This window comes from Dromaius novaehollandiae, chromosome 4 (assembly GCF_036370855.1).
Source record: "Dromaius novaehollandiae isolate bDroNov1 chromosome 4, bDroNov1.hap1, whole genome shotgun sequence".
Classification (NCBI taxonomy): Eukaryota; Metazoa; Chordata; class Aves; order Casuariiformes; family Dromaiidae; genus Dromaius; species Dromaius novaehollandiae.
This window is the reverse complement of record NC_088101.1, coordinates 63429497-63450129: the sequence shown is the minus strand read 5'-3', so window position 1 is coordinate 63450129 and position 20633 is coordinate 63429497. Positions and strand designations below refer to the sequence as shown.

At 37.7% G+C, this 20633-nt stretch overlaps 1 protein-coding gene across 8 annotated transcripts in view; it reads left to right on the top strand.

Annotated features, from left to right (window-relative positions):
* Nucleotides 1-20633, top strand: part of TBC1D1 (TBC1 domain family member 1) — a 118691-nt gene that overhangs the window by 54535 nt on the left and 43523 nt on the right. For all 8 annotated transcript variants that reach the window (XM_064511304.1, XM_064511306.1, XM_064511305.1 and 5 more), the window contains 7 exons: nt 4261-4794; nt 7887-7976; nt 12175-12279; nt 12882-13014; nt 14420-14511; nt 16184-16294; nt 18776-18904. In XM_064511304.1, coding sequence (XP_064367374.1) covers nt 4261-4794; nt 7887-7976; nt 12175-12279; nt 12882-13014; nt 14420-14511; nt 16184-16294; nt 18776-18904 — 1194 coding nt within the window. The remainder of the gene's footprint in view (nt 1-4260; nt 4795-7886; nt 7977-12174; nt 12280-12881; nt 13015-14419; nt 14512-16183; nt 16295-18775; nt 18905-20633) is intronic.

Genomic DNA, 20633 nt, shown 5'->3' with positions numbered 1-20633 from the left:
CTACCCATAAGCTCTCAGCTGACTTGCTGTCTGTCCTGAGGCAGAGCTCCAGGCATTCCCACTGCTCTCATGTACAGGGTCACATCCGTCCTCGCATCCCGGCACGTCCTTCCTAAAGAGCCTGTTTCCATCCTTTGCAGCATGCCTGCAAACGAAGTCTGAATCCTTGTTAGCATAGAGGTTCTTTACAGAGAGTGAGATAGGAATGCAAAAATATAGTGAGAACTCAAAGCTTGAAATTAAAATTTAAATTAAAAACATTAATATGAGTGTCTACAGAGAGGCACTTCAGAGAGGTGATAATGACTAGGTAATTTGAGCTAACTCACAGTAGACAGGCCTTTAATGCTAACTGCCTAACTGCTGCCCTTTGTCTAGGGAAGAAGTCACCTCCTAGCTAGTCTTTTTCGCATCTGTTTTTATGAAGATGAAAAAGCAAATCTAGCAAGATGTATTTTGATCTTTAAATTCCTTGAGCTCTGGCAGCATTACGTGGCCCCCCTGGGGACCATCACTGCTGCCACTGCGATGGCTGCAGGTTTGCATGGCTGCCACAGACTGCGCAAGACCATCATTAGAGACAAGTGAAGTTTTGAGTAGAACGTCTAAAATAGGATTCTTAAAATCTCCAAGAATTGAGCCACCATCCCATCATGCGGCTTCAAGTTCAGTTAGAGTAAGGGACACATTTCTAACTTTGTCTGGCTCGATGAAAAGAGATGCAACAGTGATGCACTTCTGAGATACAGGGATGCCATTGGAATTTGCACAGCAGGTATATCTGTTGTCTCCCACTGCTAGGCTTTTACCATGAAAATGGAAGCTAAGAAGTAGTCTCTCTACACATGTAGAAATTCTTCAAACATTTTCCCTGTTGTAAGGATTGGCAACCACTTTGTTTTGTTTTATTAACAAGCTTTATTCTTCCCATCCTTGTTACTACATGCAGGCTTAGATTACTCTTTGCAAAAACTCTGAACGGCATTAACTTAATCCAGTAACAACTTGACCCTTGCTGCTTGTTAATACAAATTGAAGAGCTAGAAAACTTGAATCAGTTTAAATCTTAATTGCTGGAGTTTTGCAAGAAATAGGTTTACTATTAGCCTGATGGCATGCTGCTTAATCTGGCAAAATTTCAGCTGTGGTCAGTAAGTATTTACCAGGATGTGGACTACATGATTTATTTTAATAATTCAAAATAACTGTAATGTGTTTAATTTACACATTTCACAGATTGTTTTTTAAACTAATGCTTATGTAATTGTCATGTATTCAGCACCCACCTCCGTTTGCTGAGGGAGCCGGTGTTAGAGGAAGCACTGAAGCTTGTGCATTCCTGGCTTCTAGATATTTGCATAAAAGGGCTGAAATGGCACAGGAAGATGAAGAGAGCATAAAACTTGATCAAGCCAAGGACTGTTCCAGGAAAAAAAAAAAAGTACTTTGTTATTTCTTATTCAGCACAGCATCTTGTCTTTCCTATATTCACTAAAAGAGATTAGCATTTAACATACGTACTGGTCACGGAAAAGTGAGGTAGTGATTTGCTACTGCTGCTAGAGCATTACTGCATCAATTGCCTAATCAGATGTAATAAGATCATATTAATAGATTGGAACATTTCGGGGGTTTATAAGCAGGAACAGAGGAGTCAGTGTTTTTTCCATGAGTGCAACACAAAAGCCAGCTGTTATAAATGACATAATTCAAGGCTTAGTATATGTTAAATAAATAAACATCACCATTTTCATCAACAGGCCCGCTAGGTCTCTATACACATGAAGTTTATTAACTACTGTGAAGTAATTCTGAGTTCTCGGAGTCATTCTCAGTTTCTTTTTTTAAACACAGTCTGTATAGTCCAGCCACTACTGAACAGCAATTTTGTCAATGTCCAGGGTGTTTGATAGCAAAGAGACTTTAAAGAAATCAAATTCAATAACAGTGTATCTGTGATAGGTCCCAAATATTTAATCTGGGCTTTACCCCAACTACAACCCTCACAGTATCTACCGTGCTGCAGATTCTCCTTATAGTAACAGTGGCAATTGTGCGGAGGGAAGTTATCCCTAGCTGAGATAGCGGAATGCTTTGCTTGGGTAAGTACTGACATTCCTTGCTTTGATAACGTTAGTATTTTCCAGGAAATACCTCATTCCTTTGCTATCATCACTGCAGCCTCAGCAAAAACACTGATGGGATTGCAGATCTCTGGGAGTATTCTGGATAACTTAAAAGTAAAATTGCCTGTGGTTGGTTGTCCAAGCATTCCCACGAGAGTAGAGCACACTTATTAGAAAATACTAAAGCAGATGCAGCTTGATATATAGATATAGAACTTTATTATTGTCTGTCATCCTAGTATGTTATTCAAAGGAGTATCAGCATCTGATTTGTCTTTTCTTTCCTTTATTTTCCCCCCCGTGTTTTCCCATGCAAGGTGGGTGGATTCCAGTCTTAGTTAATAAGCAGAAGACAGTGTTGGGCAAACTAGCTTCAATTTTCAGAAACTTTAACCCCTGACCGGAGGTTTTTGTAAAAAGACGAGGGGTGGTGGAGTGGAAAGATGAAGGTGGGCGCAAGTTGAATGAAACTGCGGTTAACCTGGGATTTGCTGTTTAGTGAATGCATATTATTTGAGGTAATAAAGGTTCATATTATGGGGTTCGTACCCTTATGTTCTTATAGAGGATAAGAAGTTAGGCACAAAGCTGTGAAAACCCAAGGCTTTCTGGCTAGTTAGTGACATAGCTGAGCTCAGACTTCTGAAGTCATGACCCTAGCTTTTTTAACGTTTTCCTATTGTCTTTACTGTCTGATTTAACCGATGATTCATGCATCATGCTCTAGGATGAAGTAATGTTTCCTGAGTCATTTTATTTATTTATTTTTAATCTGTTACTTACTGTTTTAAATCCTCTAGCTCTAAATATATATAAATATGTTTGTTTCCTTGTCTATACAAAGAATCATACTAAGTCTTCATGACCTTTTGAAGTAAAATCATTCAGTTTTTACTCTTCAGCTTTTATTCTCTTAATGTGTTTGCAGTTTCCTGTGTTGGTTTATGTGTGTAATTGTATTGTGCTTAAGCTATTAGAAAACCATAGTAATATCTGAAAAAGACAGAGGTTGTGTGTCCAAAGCTTTCAATAGGTTTAGGGATGCCTTTTTTGTAGGGAAGATGGCTCTTCTGGGTAGCTCTTTAAACCAAATATTTGCAAAGTAAACTGTTGATTCTTGACAAAGGAAACTTGTTTTGTCAGGAAACCCACATACTTAGGATGTCTTTTCCTCAAAGTCATTCTGGGGAGTTAAAGAATTGGCAGAGTTATTGGTTGTCATAAATTGTGGCCCTGCATTTACTGCTCTGGCAGCAACATGTGCTGCAGAAGAGCCATCGTGTTTTAGACTAATGCGAGCAGCGTGATGGAACTGAGGATTGGCCATGCAGCAGCCTGGCAGATAGCGTATGCATATTTTATACCCACGTTGTAACAAGATGAGACACTGTGGTCATTTAGAGTTACTTAATAAAATATATCAGATGGCTGTTAGGTTTATGTTGAGAATTATGACATCCGTGGGCTGTAGCAGACTGCTCTCTCATACAGAGCCCCTGAAAATAATAGTATTACTTAAGTAATACTATTCGAGAGTGTCATCTAGGACTGTAGAAATGAACCTCTAAAAGAGTTATAATTTTTTTTTAAAGCACAGCTACTTACAGTAAAAAAAAATCTAAATTGACGTAACAGCATAATACGCTATTGTAGAGGCGAAAGCAATTTTAAAAGAGACTCATTAATCTACATGACACGAATGCTTGAGTAAGAGATGGGAGGGAAAAAAAAATGGAGATTAAATAGCTTTCCAAATTAATTAGTTTGTCGCTTCTGTAATCCTGTCTGAAGTATTTTTTTTCTTTAGAATTTGAATTTGTCATGTTATACCAGTTCTGATTCTTTTAGGTGCAGATGTTTTACTGAAAACATACGTTATTACAAGAAGGAAGCTGTTTTGACAGTGTGCTGATGGTGATGAACTCCTGACAGAAAAACAAAGGAGCAATTCATCCAGTCAGGGTTTAAGTCTTACGGTGCATCCGTTCCAGGAATGTAATATATTGTACCTTCAACTGGCCTTTCAGAAAAGAAAGAAAGCCACATTAGTCATTCACCTCTTAGTGTTGGAACTTCTTTGTCAGAAAGAGCCTAGTATTAACGTCGTATATTTGTTTCCTTTTTTCCCTTGTAGGTGCCTGAGATTATAAGCTCCATTCGACAGGCTGGAAAAATAGCTCGTCAAGAAGAGTTTCAGAATAATCCCTCTGATGTTGAAGACCCTTTTGCCAAAAAGTTTGAGGTGCTCTTCTGTGGACGGGTGACAGTAGCACATAAAAATGCACCCCCAGCACTCATAGATGAATGCATTGAGAAATTTAATCATGCAAGTGGTACAAAAAAATCAGACTTCAACTCATTGTCCCAACAACATGAAACTACCGATAACTCAGGAGGCTTCTCTTTCAGCGACAGATTTCGGTCTGTCTTCCACCCCTTGGTCAGTGAAGAGGAGGAAAAAAGGCCAATTAGGAAATCCTTTTCTCAGCCTGGGCTTCGTTCTTTTGCTTTTAAGAAGGATATACAGGAGGGCAACCGTAGGAGTAACAGCTTTGTCAGGTCTTTTGAGGAAGATGCAATTTCACTGAACCTAAAAAGTCAACTTATCTATGGACGCAGTGTTGTGCAGCCAACAGACATTGCAGAAAACCGGACGATGTTGTTTACGGTAAAGCAAGATTTCAGCTATTGGTGACATTTTCACATCTCTGAGTTCTGAATGGCAAACACCAAAGCCGATGTCCTGACAGATGGCAGTTCCTTCTTTAATAACTTAATTGCATATACTGGATCTTAACTTAAACATAAACTCACATATTTCTGTATAAAGCATTACCAGTCAGTGTAAACTATTACGTAGTCAAAATAAGTTTACATTAAATCAGCGCTATGTGAAACATTGGGCTTCGAAAGACAGCTTTTAGAATGCTACAGCAAGTTAGTAAGGAGTAGTTATACAACTGCAAAATGGTATGTATAATTACACTAGCTAGTAACAGCAGAAATAAATTTCCAGGTGAATGAGATTACCAGTGACTAAGAGCACAAGGACCAAACCATGACTGTGGGCTAGTAGACTTTTTTTTATGTCCTGCAATAAGCAGCATAATTTATGAAGGTGTTCCTGCTGCCAGTGTGTCTGTGTAATGACTGAGTAGAGCAGTAGCTTCTTAGGCAACCATGCCACCTGTTCTTGCAGTTGTGGTGCTAGCAACACCCTGGCTTTGAGAGCTGAGCAACACAAGTATCTTTTGAGACCTTAGAAAAAAGTAGGGTTTGTTTTATTTACTCCTTTTAAAATCCTTACTATAGATGATGTATAGTCATAAGATACATGAATATGTGATACAAACATAATTCAGGAATGAAGCTGACATTACGATACCTGGCTATCGTAAGCTCCTCTCTGAGATGTCAGCCGCCGTTGTGGCGGGGAGTTTCTACGGGCAGTAGCAAAGAGTGGAAGGGATGCAATCACAGGGTTTTTTTGGAGGAGAGAAAGAGAAGGGCTGCTTTAACAGGACTTACCAAAGTATTATGTCTGTAAAAAGTAATATGCAGAAGGAGGTGTGGTTAGCTCTACCTGATTTAAAACCTTTGTTTAGTTGTGGCAGGCTGGAGTTGGAGGGAGAGTTGGAAGGAGGTGGAGAGAAATGTTTCTACTCGAGTAAAAACAATTCCATCTTTACCTCTTCCCCTGAGCAGGTATTTCACATTGAAAATATGAAGGCCATTTATAAATTCAGTAAGGCCTAAGCTAATTCAATTACTAATTAATGGCATGTATTTTAGAGATGGAGAGATTATGGATGGACATACTTAAGTCCAGATCCTCCTGCTCTATTGTATACATTTTTAACCTTTATTAAACTGGTGCAGCAGCTCACAAAAGAGCCGAGCAACTTAAACCCTTGTTTACAGAGCTAGCAACTGGCTTAAACCTCTTTGTCCTTCCAGCTTGAATATAAAGTCACAGATACCTGCTGATGGGCACGTTTCCCAAATTGTGCGGTTTTGCTGATCTGGCTTTCTATCTCTGGTTACTTTTTGCCTGCAAATACATTGTTTAAGATGCAGAACTATATTCTTTTAGTCTAAATTAAGCTGGATGCAAGGAAGTGAAATGACCGTAGTTAGTGACTCTGGCGTCCACAAGCTAGTGGCTCATCAGAGAGCTGAGTTTGGTTCGCCAGTCCCAGTATCGCTCAGTTTCTGAGTAATGATATGCATACAGTGTGCACCGCATTTCGTCTTTGCATGTCAGTTTGTGTATGGCTACATATGAAATGCTTCAAAGTAATTTGATGTCTAGAGGAAAAAATCTGTTTGTATTTTCTCAGTTAAAGTTCCTATTTGTATATTCCTCAGGGTTGTAGCAGAGGTTGAGGTATGAAGTGTGAAAAATGCTAAGATGTTATCTGCCAGCTCTCCTGACCTGGTTCAGATGATCCAGATTTTTGTATCCCGTCCTGAGGAACTGCCTCCCTAGCCAATTTTTTAGTTGCGTGTTTGCATGTGTGTGTGTTTTTTTTTCTCTCCCTTCTTTGCTCAGATGGCTTTAAATGATCTCTGCTGCCCTTGGACAAATGTAAAAGCAGTTATGTGGGGCTGAGCTAAGAGTGAGCCTCTTGCCACAGGAAAAGGAAGGCAGAGAACCGTAAAAGCTGCTCTGTAGGTTTGGAGAAGAATGGCCCCCTCCTAAACAACGGAGAGGTCAGCCCTAGGGACAATCGAAGGAAACCAGTGGGGAGTAGGAGAAAATTGTTTTGGCTGGTAGAAGTGGAAAACGAATGAGCAGGACTATTTTTAGAAAAAAGGGGAGGCATATCTCTCTATCTATTTCCACTGTTTTTTTCCCCCACCCTTCAGAAGTTACAGGTATCTTGGTCCTACTGTTATTTTTGTATGTCTTTTGGGATGTGGTATGTTGATGAAGCTTCAGGAGTTTTGTCTAAGTCGTGTTCGCATATGGCTCCAAATTCCACCCATTTCCCCTAAATCTTACTGACTTAATTCAAGAACTGCCTAGCAAACTTTTCTGGTGTGCTAAGAACTTGGAGGAATTTAAGCGTTAATCTGTTAAAATGTTACAAACGTTGCCAGAAATGGAAAAATCTAAAACAGTAATATCACCTTAAAAATAGTCATTGTCCATCAAAAATTCTCGTCAGCTCTTGGTTTGCTGCTGAATAAATGGCCTACAGGTAAATTAGGAAATATACTCCCATGACCTCATTTTTGTATATGTGCATTTAAAAAAAAATATATATATATATATATATATATATATATATATATATATATAAAAATATATAAATATAAAAACTAAACCCTGAGGAAATTTAGATAGAGGTTCATGCTTGGTTTTAAATTGCAGGAAATCGTCATTACTTAGCTTTTGGGAATCTGGTATGTGCCAAGCCTACAGAAAATAACAAAAAACCATTTACATGTGTTTTTCTCAGTGTGAAATGTTTTACTTGTAGCGTAATATCACTCTCATCTAATTAAACACTACTCTCAGTCTTTTGTCTCAAACACATAACTAAATCTCAGTTCAGTAATGCGCAGTGCTCTGAATGCCAATCCAAAGTTGTTTAAGTATTCTCTCTTTCTCAACTGCTAATGCACTCATTGGTTCAAGAATATAGGCAGCAAAAAGTTTGAGATGATTTTTGTCCAGGAAACGTTCTTATAGCAAGATAGAAGTAAGTATGATGTTACTTGTTATCATCTTGTTATTTATTTTGCTTTTTTTAGATTGGCCAGTCTGAAGTTTACCTTATCAGTCCTGACACAAAAAAAGTAGCAATTGAAAAAAGCTTTAAAGAAATATCCTTTTGTTCTCAGGTAAGATAGCAGCATGTTCATTTTTTTAAGTGCTCTCCACTTGTGAATGCTGGTGTACTCCTCTCTCCTAGCATTTCGAATGGATTCTCACTCAGGCGGTTTCAGTAATTGCTGCTGACAAATTGCTAGTTAATAATTTAAGAGCGTCATTCTTTCTTCATACTTCTCATTGTAATTTCTCAGATAAAGACCCACTTCTTCGTGTGGTGAATGAATAATACGAAGTAGAAGCACCCTGCTGAGCTCTACGTCTAAAGTTCAGCAGGCATGATTCACAGTTATGCAAATCTGGGATTCTCTGAGCCATATCAGGGTATTTTTCAGTGAGTGATAATGAAATGAAATAAACAATATGTAAGAGGTCTCTGAAAAACACTTCAAATATAATTTTTTTTCAGAAGCATAAATTACATGTCTGTAAAAGAAGACAACCCGCTGCAATGCGGAGGTAATGTGTGGGATAGATACACTGAGGGGAAGTTTATTTCAGAGCCTCCTCTCCTGCTATCAGCCTCTACTTCTCATCCCACATAATTTGTTTTGCTGTCCCTCAGTCCCATGCTTCTAGTTTTTGTGGCTCTGACTTTGAGTGCTGTATGCGAGGGTGCAGTTTATGTAAGGACTTATTTTCAAGTAGTGATGTTCTGAAAGAGATGCAACTTACACATGTGAAAATATGATCATTGTATAGCATAGGTTACAAAAATAAATATTTCACACTCGGTTACCTCAGTGGGTCAGCAGTGTGAGATGGCAGAGTAGTCACTGTTACATCAAGAGCATGTGACAGTTCAGGCAATTGCAGTATTTTGAGAATCATAGAGAAGGGAGGGAGTTTATTGTACTAGAGCTGATCCTCCCTGAGTACCAGCGCCGTAAAGGTTGTCAGACCTGTTATGGGGAGCTTGCTGGTAGGTTATTTTCTCCCTACAACTCTTCCTTCCCAGTGCTCCTGCCATTCTTGGAGAGCAGGCAGAAGCAGGCCCAGTCATGCAAGTACGGTGGGTGCTTCTGAGGTGGCGTTGCTTTCCACTCAATGTGGCCCCAGGACAAACAGTTATGCTATCTGCACAATGTTTGCAGGACTGAAATAGCTGTTCATAAAGACATTTTATAGACCAGTTGCTTTTGTTATCTAACTGGTTTTATGACATACGGATTTGTCCTGCACTTGCCATTTTCTGTCCTGCATGGCGTTATTTGTATTTAGTTTGTCTGTGTACCAGATTTGATTCAATTTAAGTGAAGGGGGGGTAAACTGAATTGAATTCATTGAACTAGGAGAGATTCCTTAGAAAACACTTAATTCCTTTTAGACCTATTGTGGATCATTTAGATCTCTGAGAAATTGACCTGAACTAAAATTACATAAATTAACTTATATTTATTGAGGAATGAACATCTCCACTAGTCTAACTAAAAATTCGCCTTCAATTAAACCAGTGCAATGCTCGTTTGTGCTGTGGGTCTTGGTTGAGACTAAGGTCTAGTACACTAAGATGTGAGTTTCGCCACTCTTTCTTGCACTGAGAACTATTTTGCATTTAGCTTGCTTGCATAATGAAGTACTACTCAGTGCTTCACAAATGCTGGTCTTAATGGTATTTGAGGCAAAACTAGAAAGCTTATCATAGGTTAATTTACCCATTTTAAAACATAAGCATTACAATTTGTTATTCTTTCCTTATAGATTAATAATTTTGAGGTATAGCTTTGTTTTTTTAATTTCAGGATAACTCTAATCATTAGGGACACTTACCTATTCTGAAAAATTCAGAGTAAATGTTTGCATGATATCAGATCAAGAGCTTTGAAGAGAACTTGTCGATCACAGGAGAATCTTTATCCTCATTTTCCCTTAGGCCATTTCCTCAGGCAGGAGCTAGTTAGGCAGACTTTGTGACTTGCCCTAAAGGTCCGTGCTTCGCTTGTGCTTCTCAAAGCAGTCAAAGGAGTGAGGTTCTGATTGAATTCTCCCCTCACATCTGAGAAATGCTTTGCTGAGCAGATGTTATGTCAGTTGGGTGAAGAGTGGTATTAGGGTACAGAGAGCTTTTCCCCCCCAAGGATGCAAATTTCAGAAAACTCTACAGAACAATTTTACGGACTCATCTTGATCATACAGGAATTCTCATAATTAGTCTTTTCTGGAGACATTGGAGTTAAAACATAAGGGCGACCAGAATCAGGGCTTAATTTCCAGAATGCCCAATCCATCAGTGAGATATTGCAATGGTAGACAGAAGTATGTGGTCCTGGGGCAGTGTCCAAACTTTGACACCTAATAGCATTTGGCAGCTCCTGGGTCCAAATTCCCATCCTGGTGCAGTGCAGACGCATGGGCAGGCCATGGTCCCAGGTAGGCACCCTCCACTGTTACAGCCAGCTTTTCAGGAGAAGAAAGGAGGACAGCGGAGGCAGGGGGAGGCACAGCACGCTCTGAGCATGTCTCTGTGTTGGTGATGGGAAAAGGTTCTGCAGGTCGCATCAGCCTGTTCCTGCTTAACCATGTACCCACCTCCTAAAATGCTTAGCCTGGACATCACTGGAGCCTGAAGTTTGGGAGCTGAGGACTTTACATCATTTGAATGTTCTCCTAATCTGTTTGTTCTCATGGTATATTAGTGCCTGATGTTTGTCCGTGTAAAAAGCATTTATTTTTTATATGCAGTTGTCACACTCTGAGAAGCTGGGTAAAATGAGAAAGAGAATACTCAAGTGATTCTTGCTATACTAACAAGGAAAAGCAAACAAAAGAGTCCAGCTCGCAGTGTCCAGATTATTTAAATTTCTGTGAAATTTCTGATTCTGATCTTTTTGATTTAAGAGTCCATTGCCTCTTTCTACCTGACTTTAGTATTCTTGTGCCGTAACATAAAAGTACGGGCAACATAAAAGTGGTTAGCAGCTACTAAAAGGATGCCGAGTGCAACTGAAGTTGTACACCTAAGTTCTAGCACTGTATGTGTAATTCATCATAAGTTCTTACAGAGACTTGTTCACCGAGACATGTACTGAGAGCCCCTAGCTCCATTTGTTTGAAAGGTTTTTTTTTTTTTCATAAAGGAAAGTTTTCTCAGCAGTCCAACAACTTTCTGAGCATTTTATCAGGACCTGCTGTTTATCTACTGTTGCAAGTATGTTATTTCCTAGTAGGATCTATGCTAATACTTCTGTTTATCTCCCCCAGCATAGGGTTCCATTTGCCCTTTGGAAAAAAACTAGCATTTTAGCAATGGCTGTTTAGCAGATCATTGTTGCCAGCAGTACGTTATTTCCTCTTCTATTGCCTCAGTAGGCCTTACAGGAAACTTAACATTCACAGGCTCTTGAACAGTCTGCCATGTTTTCTTCTGTTTACTCTGGGAGAAATTGTGTTGTAATACTAGATACTATATATGAATAAAAATTGTAGACTATGCTCTCTGAAATTTATTGCAGCCTCAGAAATCTGGAACTATTGTATAATAACATGTAGTATGAAGTAAGGACCAGACTGGATTATATCTTTGTGGTATATTTTTGAAATTTGTGTCTAGTAACTGCAGAAACATGTAGTCAAATTGAACCAGCAGTTTAAGGGTAATCAGTTTGGTATTTTGTATGAAGGTGTGAAGGTGTGACTTTTCTCCAATTCTAAGCTTTCTTCTCAACTCTTTGGTCTTTCTCTAACTCTGCTTTCCCTTTAGGAGATATAAGTACTTCCATTAATAATATTTAAGTAACATATATAACCACTTTCTTTTTTTTAACTAGCGAAGCTTTTCTTTAGGTACCAAGAAAAAAATGTTTATTCATTTTTCACTATTGTTTTGATTTTTTACAATTAAAAGCTGCTGTGTGACAGTTTAAGCAAAGGAGAAAACAGAAAGAAGAGCTTTTTCTCCAAGCCATTTCCAATACTGAATAAAACACATACTGAATAGTATTTCTTCATCCCTGTGTTCTACAATAGATCTGTTGTAGGTAACTTATAAAAAAGTACCGCTGACTTGAATGAAATATAAAAGATTCATAAAATACTAGATTCTGTAACAGAATAGATTCAGAATGGCCAGATGACTTCAGTGTAGCTGTGACACAGATAGCAGATGTATCTGTGATGCTGTTGAACCTGGAATGTTTTCCTTGTGGAAATTACAGGTACAAAACATTTAATGTAAGTGTGACTGCTTCATTACTATTGTTTTTGTGCTAGGGAATTAGACATGTGGATCACTTTGGGTTCATCTGCAGAGAGTCTTCAGAAAATGGAGGCTTCCATTTCGTTTGCTACGTGTTTCAGTGTACAGATGAAGCACTGGTAAGAGAAAGAAATGAAAGGCCTAATCTCTTCTATCGCTCATTGCTCTGTGTCTTTTGCTGATTGTCTTCAAATCCTGCTCCACTCAGAAATGTAATTATCTCGAAAATGTAATTAACATTGCAGACTGCTAAGGAACTTTTAAATTTTTTTTTTTAAGGCAGAAGTTATAATCGCCTTTCAAATCCAGTAAAACTTCCTTTCCTTGCAAAAACAAAGTTAGACTATGTCTCTTATCTGGAATAATTTTTATGGTAGTGCAGTGTATCTGTTTTTCAGAAAATCAGGACTGCGCTGCTGTGCTGTAGGTCAGTGACCCACAACTGTAGTAAGACAAGGTTTCTAGATAGAGGTAATATCTTTTATTAGACTAATAAATAATAAAATTGGTTGCTCTGGAAGAGACATGGCTTCAGCCAATGAGTTTTGTCTTGTTTGTGCTTGTGTGTGCACAGCAGCAGTTCTTCTTTTTTACCATAAACATATTCCCAAACAAATCACAGTATCATTCTAAAAGACTGGTTGTGTTTTGCATTAAGAGAAGCAGAAGCTCCATGGAGGAGAAGTGAAGTTCTATTCTTGCTGCACTGCATTCTTTTCAGGTTGACGAAATCATGATGACGTTGAAACAGGCTTTCACTGTAGCTGCAGTGCAACAGACTTCCAAGGCGCAGCCTCAGCTCTGTGAAGGATGTCCTCTGCAAAGCTTGCATAAACTCTGTGAAAAGATAGAAGGTGAAGATTAAAGAATTTTTCTGATCAAATATGTTTTCCAACAATTTTATTTGGGGATAATTTTACGTTTAAAACTCTCTGGGAATGAACGCTAAAAACATTGCATGTTAATTTGGGTAGGAAGGAAGGTTGAATGCCAGTCTTTTTATTTAGAGGACTGCAATATTAAGTTGTCTGTCAGGTAATAATTTTCAGACAAAAGCTTAGCTTCCTTCTCGTGTTTTCAGTTAATTTTTAAGAACTAATTAAGAGTCTGAATATTGTGGAATTGCAGCTAGCTTGGCTCTCTTGGCTGTATAAACACAGAAAATTGTAGATAATGAACTTCTCAAGAATATATGCTGCAATAGCTATGAACTGCTGTGCTTGTGAACCCGATTAGACGATGGCATTATACTGCCTCTAAACGTGAGCCGAATGGTTTCTAATGTGCTTGTTTGTGTTGCTGACCTATACTCCTGTATGAAATGTGATAGTTGCAGTTGTAGTTGTTGCCCCAAAACAAGGTCAGACATAAAAGACTATTTGCTTTTGAGCAGATTTCACAGCTAGGTTTTGTTCATTTAAGGAAGGTCTGGGGTGAATAAAGGGCAACAACAGCTTGTCAGATGGGACAACAGTAGTTTGTTGGATTACAGCCTATCTGGTATTACTCTGAAGAAACTGGAGAACTTCCAAAACTATATTTCACACTATTTTGGTCTCAACTAGCTATGATTTTTAAGAAAAATTTTGAAGGCAAATGAATCTTAATGACATTAATTGTGCTGTGCTTCTGGAGGAGAAATGCCATGACTAGAAGTACAAAACACTGTTGATGGCTTGCTGTTTGTCACAGAAAACAGAAAAGAAATTTAATCCAGGATGAGAGCAAAAAAAAAAAAAATCTGAGAGGATAGTCTGCTTTAGACTCCCAGTAAATGTTTTCAACAAAAGGCAAAACTAAAACTTTGCTAAAATGCTATAAATACTCTATTCTTTGAAAGAGGCCAAGGCATAAAAGCAGGAGAAAGATCAATGTAAAATATATAACTCCACAAAGAAAATGCAGCCGGTACTGCATAAAAAACCAACAAAGCAGTCTGAAATCTAGTAGATTGTGGGTTGATTTTATCTTGTGTGATAATGGAATCTTCTCGGTCAGCTAAGGAGTATAATCCTGCTCTGTGCTCAGCAAATCTCCTCATCACAAAGCATTCATGTCCCTTATTTTAAAGACACTAGTAAAAGTTCAGTGGTAGATTTAAATTAACATAAGTTCTTTCTAAAGCCCTGTGCTGAAATCAGTGCAAGGAGTCAGCTATGCTGGTGAACTTCAGCTTAAATTTTGTGCGTATTTATATGATGAGTTTATTCTGACAAATTTGGCCCTATGATTTTTTCATTTTTGTTCCTCTCTTAATAGGGCTACATCCTTCTAAGACTAAACTAGAACTACAGAAGCATCTAACAACACTAAATAGCCAGGAACAGGCCTCAGTTTTTGAAGAGGTTAAGGTAAGCTTTCTGTTTCCCACAAGGCTTTTAAGCAATCGATAGTTTTTGCTGATGTTATTGTAAAGCACCAAAATTATTTTCATTTTTTTGTGAATTATTCACTTGCATTTTAATAGTCCATTAATCACCTTATGCTTTAAATTATGGATCATTTTTGCTTGAGCTATTAAAAACTCATCTTTTGATAAAATTGGCTATTTTAGATTTTTGTTGTTGTTGTTTGTAATGGTAAACTATTTGTTTACCATTACATTGCTGACGTTTAACTGAGGAAAATTGCATGCAAATTTTTGTGGGTGAAGGTAGTAACTTTTACTCTGAGAATGTTCAGTTGTTACTTTGACCAAAGCAAATTACTATAATATTTCCAAATCAGAAAATTTCATGCTAAAAATTTAACCTGGTTGTTAATACTTGAGTTTGTTGAACTAACTAAGAAGTTTAACTTTCTGTCTTCTGCATGAAATGCAGTTTATCATGGAGGAAAGTGCAGCTAGATTTAAAACAGAAGAGGAATGCCATAGGAAATGTCATTGGGCTTGGCATAGAAAGATTAGGAAATTTCAGACTTTTTTTTTTTTTAAATAATGTTTCCTTCCTGTCTTGAGTCATTTCAGTTTCTTTCTTTGTGTGTTTCCATGTGACAGTTTATCATCCAACACCAAATTTGGAAATTATTCTATGGGAGTGACCAGTCCTATGAGCTAATTTCGTAGGATATAGCAGCTAACTGGCACTATTGCCTTTTTAGTATTCTCTACACATTTAAATGGTATAAAGCTTCTAGTAGTCGCAGGAAACGAACTTAACTGTGAATCACTTTTGGTGAGAGTCTGCAAATGATTAACTTGATAAAACCAAGGGTAAAGTATGTTTCTCCTGCTTCTGTTTTTCAGTTGATTTTGAGTAGGGCTGCCTGAAACTTTTAGTCATTGTATTCTTTACAGCTTAATATGTTGTAATAATGATTTGTGGTTTTAGATAACTATCTTTCTAAGAATATTTTTATTAATTCAAGGTGCTCCCCTAGCAATAGCTACTTCATACTGTATCCTGTGGATTACATCAGTAGGATTAAAAACAACGTGTACTTTTCAAAAGATCTCTGTGATTAAATTCTATAATGAGTTGTCTTTTAAAGTGTTTTCTCTTGTAATAATCCAGATGTAAACAGAATACCGCAGAGACAAGTATATTCACCTGGTACTCTTTTGTGCACCAGTTTTTAAAATAGCAATGTTATTTCCCCAAAATGAAGTTTTCTGCGAGAAAGATACGCAGTGGAATGGTCATGTGCTTCTTGGTAACTGTGTGCTACAGACACAGAACCGTACTTGTGTTTATGTCAAAAACAAATTGATAAAATATATTTTAAAGCCTCTATTGTTTGTGGCTATTTATGCCTGAGTTAGCTGGCCTAGTTTTTCCTTTGAACAAGGCTGACTTGCATGATAGTTGTCATTTATGAAGTGTGCTCCAGGTGTTTCTCTGGCTGCTGTGCTGTTTCGCTCGAGCCACTGGTGTCCTCTAGTGGATGTATGGAGGAGCATTAACTAAGTTAAACGTGATCTCCGACTACCTGCATCTTGAGTGACAAAATGAAAAGAGTGAAGTATTTGCAGACTGTTACCTGAATGGTGTAATTACTATGCTTGTGCTTTTTTTGTTAAAGAAATTAAGACCAAGAAATGATCAAAAAGAGAATGAGTTGGTTATCTCTGTTTTGAGAAACATGTATGAAGAAAAACAGAGGGACCATGTTCACGTTGGAGAAGCAAAGCAGGTAAGTAATCATTCAGTTTCCGTTCATGTAAGGGGCAGTCAGGAAAAATCTCCTATTCCATTTTTACGATCTTTCCAGAAGTAAATTTCCATCACTGGCATTTTGGAACTTCAAGCTGTCAGCAGTGGTGAAAGCTGGTTTTGCTTGAGGTTATAGGCTATTGTCAGGTGCAAAAATAGACGTATGTCGTATGTTTTGAAGTGCCTGGTACAGACTGTTTTCAGGCCTAGGAAGAATAATTAGGTGAAGCACTAATTTGGTTGTTTCTTTCTTCTCACTGCAATGGAAATTCAACACATCTCAGGGAATATATAAAAAACTTGTATTTTCTCTCAGCTAATGTGTGGCACTTGCCCTGTCTGTCTCTGTGTGAGTTGATGCCCTGCCAAAGCATTGGACTTGGTTCTTGGTAAAGACTGCTGCATTTACTTAATAGCTGGAAGTTATTTTTTGCATGCAGACCACTGAAGCGGCCTGAAGAAGTAGCTGAGGAGCACATTGCTGCAGAAACAGCAGCATTTCACGCGTTTCCAAAGGCCTGACCTACTTTGTTCTTTATCATGTTGTTAAGGAATAGGTACAGTAGAACAGGTAACAGGGTGTAGGGCTGATGCTGTTTAACTGGCTATGTTTATTCAGCACCATTAAGATTTTCAGAAGGAATTAATGATTTTGGCTGTCTTAGTTTGTGACCAGCTTGAGGCACCTCAAGGAGGCCTGTATTTGAAAACAAGGTCAGCCTCCCTTCTCTGAAAGCTTGCACTTGGGGTCATTTAACCCCTTCCGAAATCTTGCCTGATTCCCACCATCACTGGCTGATAAATCCACTGTAATGCCCCCTATTGTCTATTTATGCTATGAACTAGTAAATGAATATATAAAGAGTGATTAGACCCCTGAAGAAACTGGGGAAATAGCAGCCACTCTTCATTTACTGTGGGTTTGTTTTTTTTAGTCTCTTCTCTTTTTTATGACTTACTGATTAATTACTGACCTCTGAGAAAGCAGGAAGCAAACTTTGCACGTTTTGTTTTCTGATTTTTGTCTTGGGCATCTCATCAGAAATATGTGGATTTAGGGGAAAAAACAGTGTAGTTTGGGCAGGACAGGAGGAAACATTGCCTGAGGTTGTTTTTTTCATCATATCTGAAATATTTTCATTTGGACTAATGCCAGCTATCAAATAGTTGTCAATCCTGAATGGCTTGGAAGTAGGCATATATGAAACAAGACAATTTCTCTTTGGTGTGATTTGAATACTCCTAGGGCCTGCTGCAGTCAGTTTGTTCCACTCCTGGCACCTTAATTGGCTAATGTGATACTTGCAGAGATGCCAGGGCTCTAGGAACAGAGTTGATTCGCCCTCAGTCCATCATTTGTCTTAGCATAGCGTTTTATATTTACTCTGATTGTTTATCTCCAGAGCTGTGTAATAGCAGATACCTTTGAACTTGTGCTCTGGCAGTATATTTTTCTTGGAAATTAACCCATGATATCTTGATATCTTTGTTTCTTTCTTTTCTGCGCAGATTCATTTTCATGCTTGCCTCCACCTTTTTTAAAATAGTATTTAAAAGGAAAATACAGAAGTATCTCATTTTGTCATACTGGAAATAGAATGTTTTAAAATTATATACAGCCTCATTTAGTGATGATGTGCTAGTGTCTGAGAGCTATTTTTCTGTCCATGTACTAATAGTATGTGGTAACAGTTACAAAGGACAAGCATTCAAGTCTCTGAAATTAGGGCCAGGTAGAGAAGACTATGATGCCTGGAAGCCTCAACTGAAGCCCCCCAAAATAACTCTGAGAACTGTGCTCTGGTTTCTACTGTGAGTATTAGGTTTGAGTGATAATACTTGCAAAATACTATCATTTCTGTATTTGCTTCAGTACTGTTCACAAGCTCTAAAAATGGGCTGAAATATTTATTTAAAAAGCACAACTCTCGAATGACTCTTGGCTTTAAAGTGGAGATGTTCCTATGGGTGAAATATGTAGAGGAGTTGCATTATTATACATCTTCCTAGCCCTCAGAAAGCCCCATTTTGTAGCGAATGGAGACACTGAGGGTTCTTATTAGCTGTGGACTTCATCTAGTTTCATTAATCTTACGACTGGAGAAAAATAAACCTCATCAGAAATCTCCATCCTGTTTCACTTGTGTTTAGAATTTTTTAAATTGCGCTTTGGCACTGAAGATGATTTGTCAACAGAGCCGTAAATCTCTATTGAAATAGCAATTGTTCTGAAGCATGCTGTGCTCTACTTAACAAACAGAATTTGAATAGATTTCCTGATCCTATTTTAGAGTATCTTGGTAAATTTCACTGTAAGTATCAGTAGAGAAAAAGGCATGAGAAGTCAAGTACTCCAGGGGAAAGCACTGATTTATGTTACAGGGAGTCTTTGGACTGTTCATTGAGATTTTGCTCCATACTGTTGTGTATTTTTTACATTTACATTTTTCAAAACTTACAGACTTCACAACCCCCTGCCGAGAATGCTGGAAATGAGGTGCCCAGCAGTACTCCAAGGTTCAGATTAGATATGTTAAAGAACAAAGCAAAAAGATCTCTGACAGAATCATTTGAAAATATTTTATCACGTGTAAGTATCTTCATGTTTATTGGCTCTGAGCATAATTTCATTGTTTTATATATTCGAATGATAGATATATCATATCTACAGCTTTCCAGGCTGTAGCTAAGTGGCTATTAAAGGCAGAGCGATTAAAAATACTTGGGTGTATACGCTAGAAGAAGACAAAACAAAGCATGGCTTCGGTAAAGAAAATACCATGGTCTTAGAGGAAGTGAACTAATTGCTAGATGAAGAAATAGGGTATATAGGCTTTTCGAAAAGTGAGTATGAAGTCTATCATGAGAACTTTTTGAAAAATAACCATGGTTTTAGTTCTCTTTGTGGGTTCAAAAAAGTAACAATAATTGTTCATTTTTTATGTAGAAGGAAATAATTTTAGAACTAACTAAGGATTCTTAATAAGATAGTATTTAATACTGATACAGAAGAACTGATAAATAATAAGGCATCAGAGCTCTTAAATGCAAGAGAACATTTGAACACAAGGAGTGTAATGAACTTTAGAAGGCACTAATGTTATCCAGGCATGTGGGCAATATCACATCAAGTAAAATTTATTGTAAACGGTGTCTGGCAATACCGATTGGTGGGAACAACTCCTATGTGATAGTGGTCTCCAAGTAAACACACTGCAGAAAAGTTTACTTTTCATGAGTAGTTGGCTGAAAATACCTGTTAAATATACAGCAGTCATTAAGAAAACAAATCAGATGTCACGTTTAAGCACTGCTTAAACCTACAGAATGCCTTCTCTTTGAATGTTCTTTGCTTTGCACCTCATTTCAAAACAGATACAGGGCAAAGCAGAAGGGGTTCAGGAAAAGGACTGAGGATGATAATTGGAGACTTGGAAAGACTTCTGCCTCACATTGGATTAAAAAATGAGAACTTTTTTTTTTTAGGGAGAAGATAAACAAGAGTTGATACATGGTAGAAAACCAAACTACAAATGCTAAAGATAAATTGGGCATTCTCATTTCCCATACTCAAAAAGATAAACTGAAGCAAGATCTAGTATTTATTGGCAGAACATTTTTAACATAGATTCAGCTTGTACTGCTAAAACTAGGCTTTCAAAGCTTATTTCACACCTAACCTGCTCCCATGAAACGACTGATAATGGCAAAAGCACATTTTCTGATATAATTATGCATAGAGCTAGGATTTTTAGCTGCATATCTCCCCTCATTACGTCCTGAACAGCATTTATAGAGTTCACCCCCATGAAATCCTGATGTGGGTGTGTTTGGGATGTTTGGGATGTACCATTAGTGTAATTACACTAACACTAGTAATGGTTACTGTTCTAATATTTGCCAGTTTGTCCAAACTTTTGTAAACTGTGCTTATATGAGCACAGTTGTATATAATTTGCGTTTTCACTGTCATAGCTGTGTTGATGAAAATTCTTCATTTTGATCAGATCTGAGACAAAACATTTTGCCTGGGGTTCAGAGAGAGAATATTCGCTATCATGAATAATACCAGTTTATTAAATTGTACCTGGAATAACAGTTCAAAGAACATAAGCGTTTACTTCAGAACATAAAGTAATGTTACTTTTTAGGGCTAGGGAGATACTAGTTCCATAGGGATGTAAACACGTAAGAATTCTTCAGGAGGTTTTTGAAATTTCTCTAAATTACATAACAACATCAGAGTTTAAGAGATTATGCAAAAATATTTGATTATGTTTTCTGATTTGTAGGCATTGAAATGGAAGTCACCAGAAGTG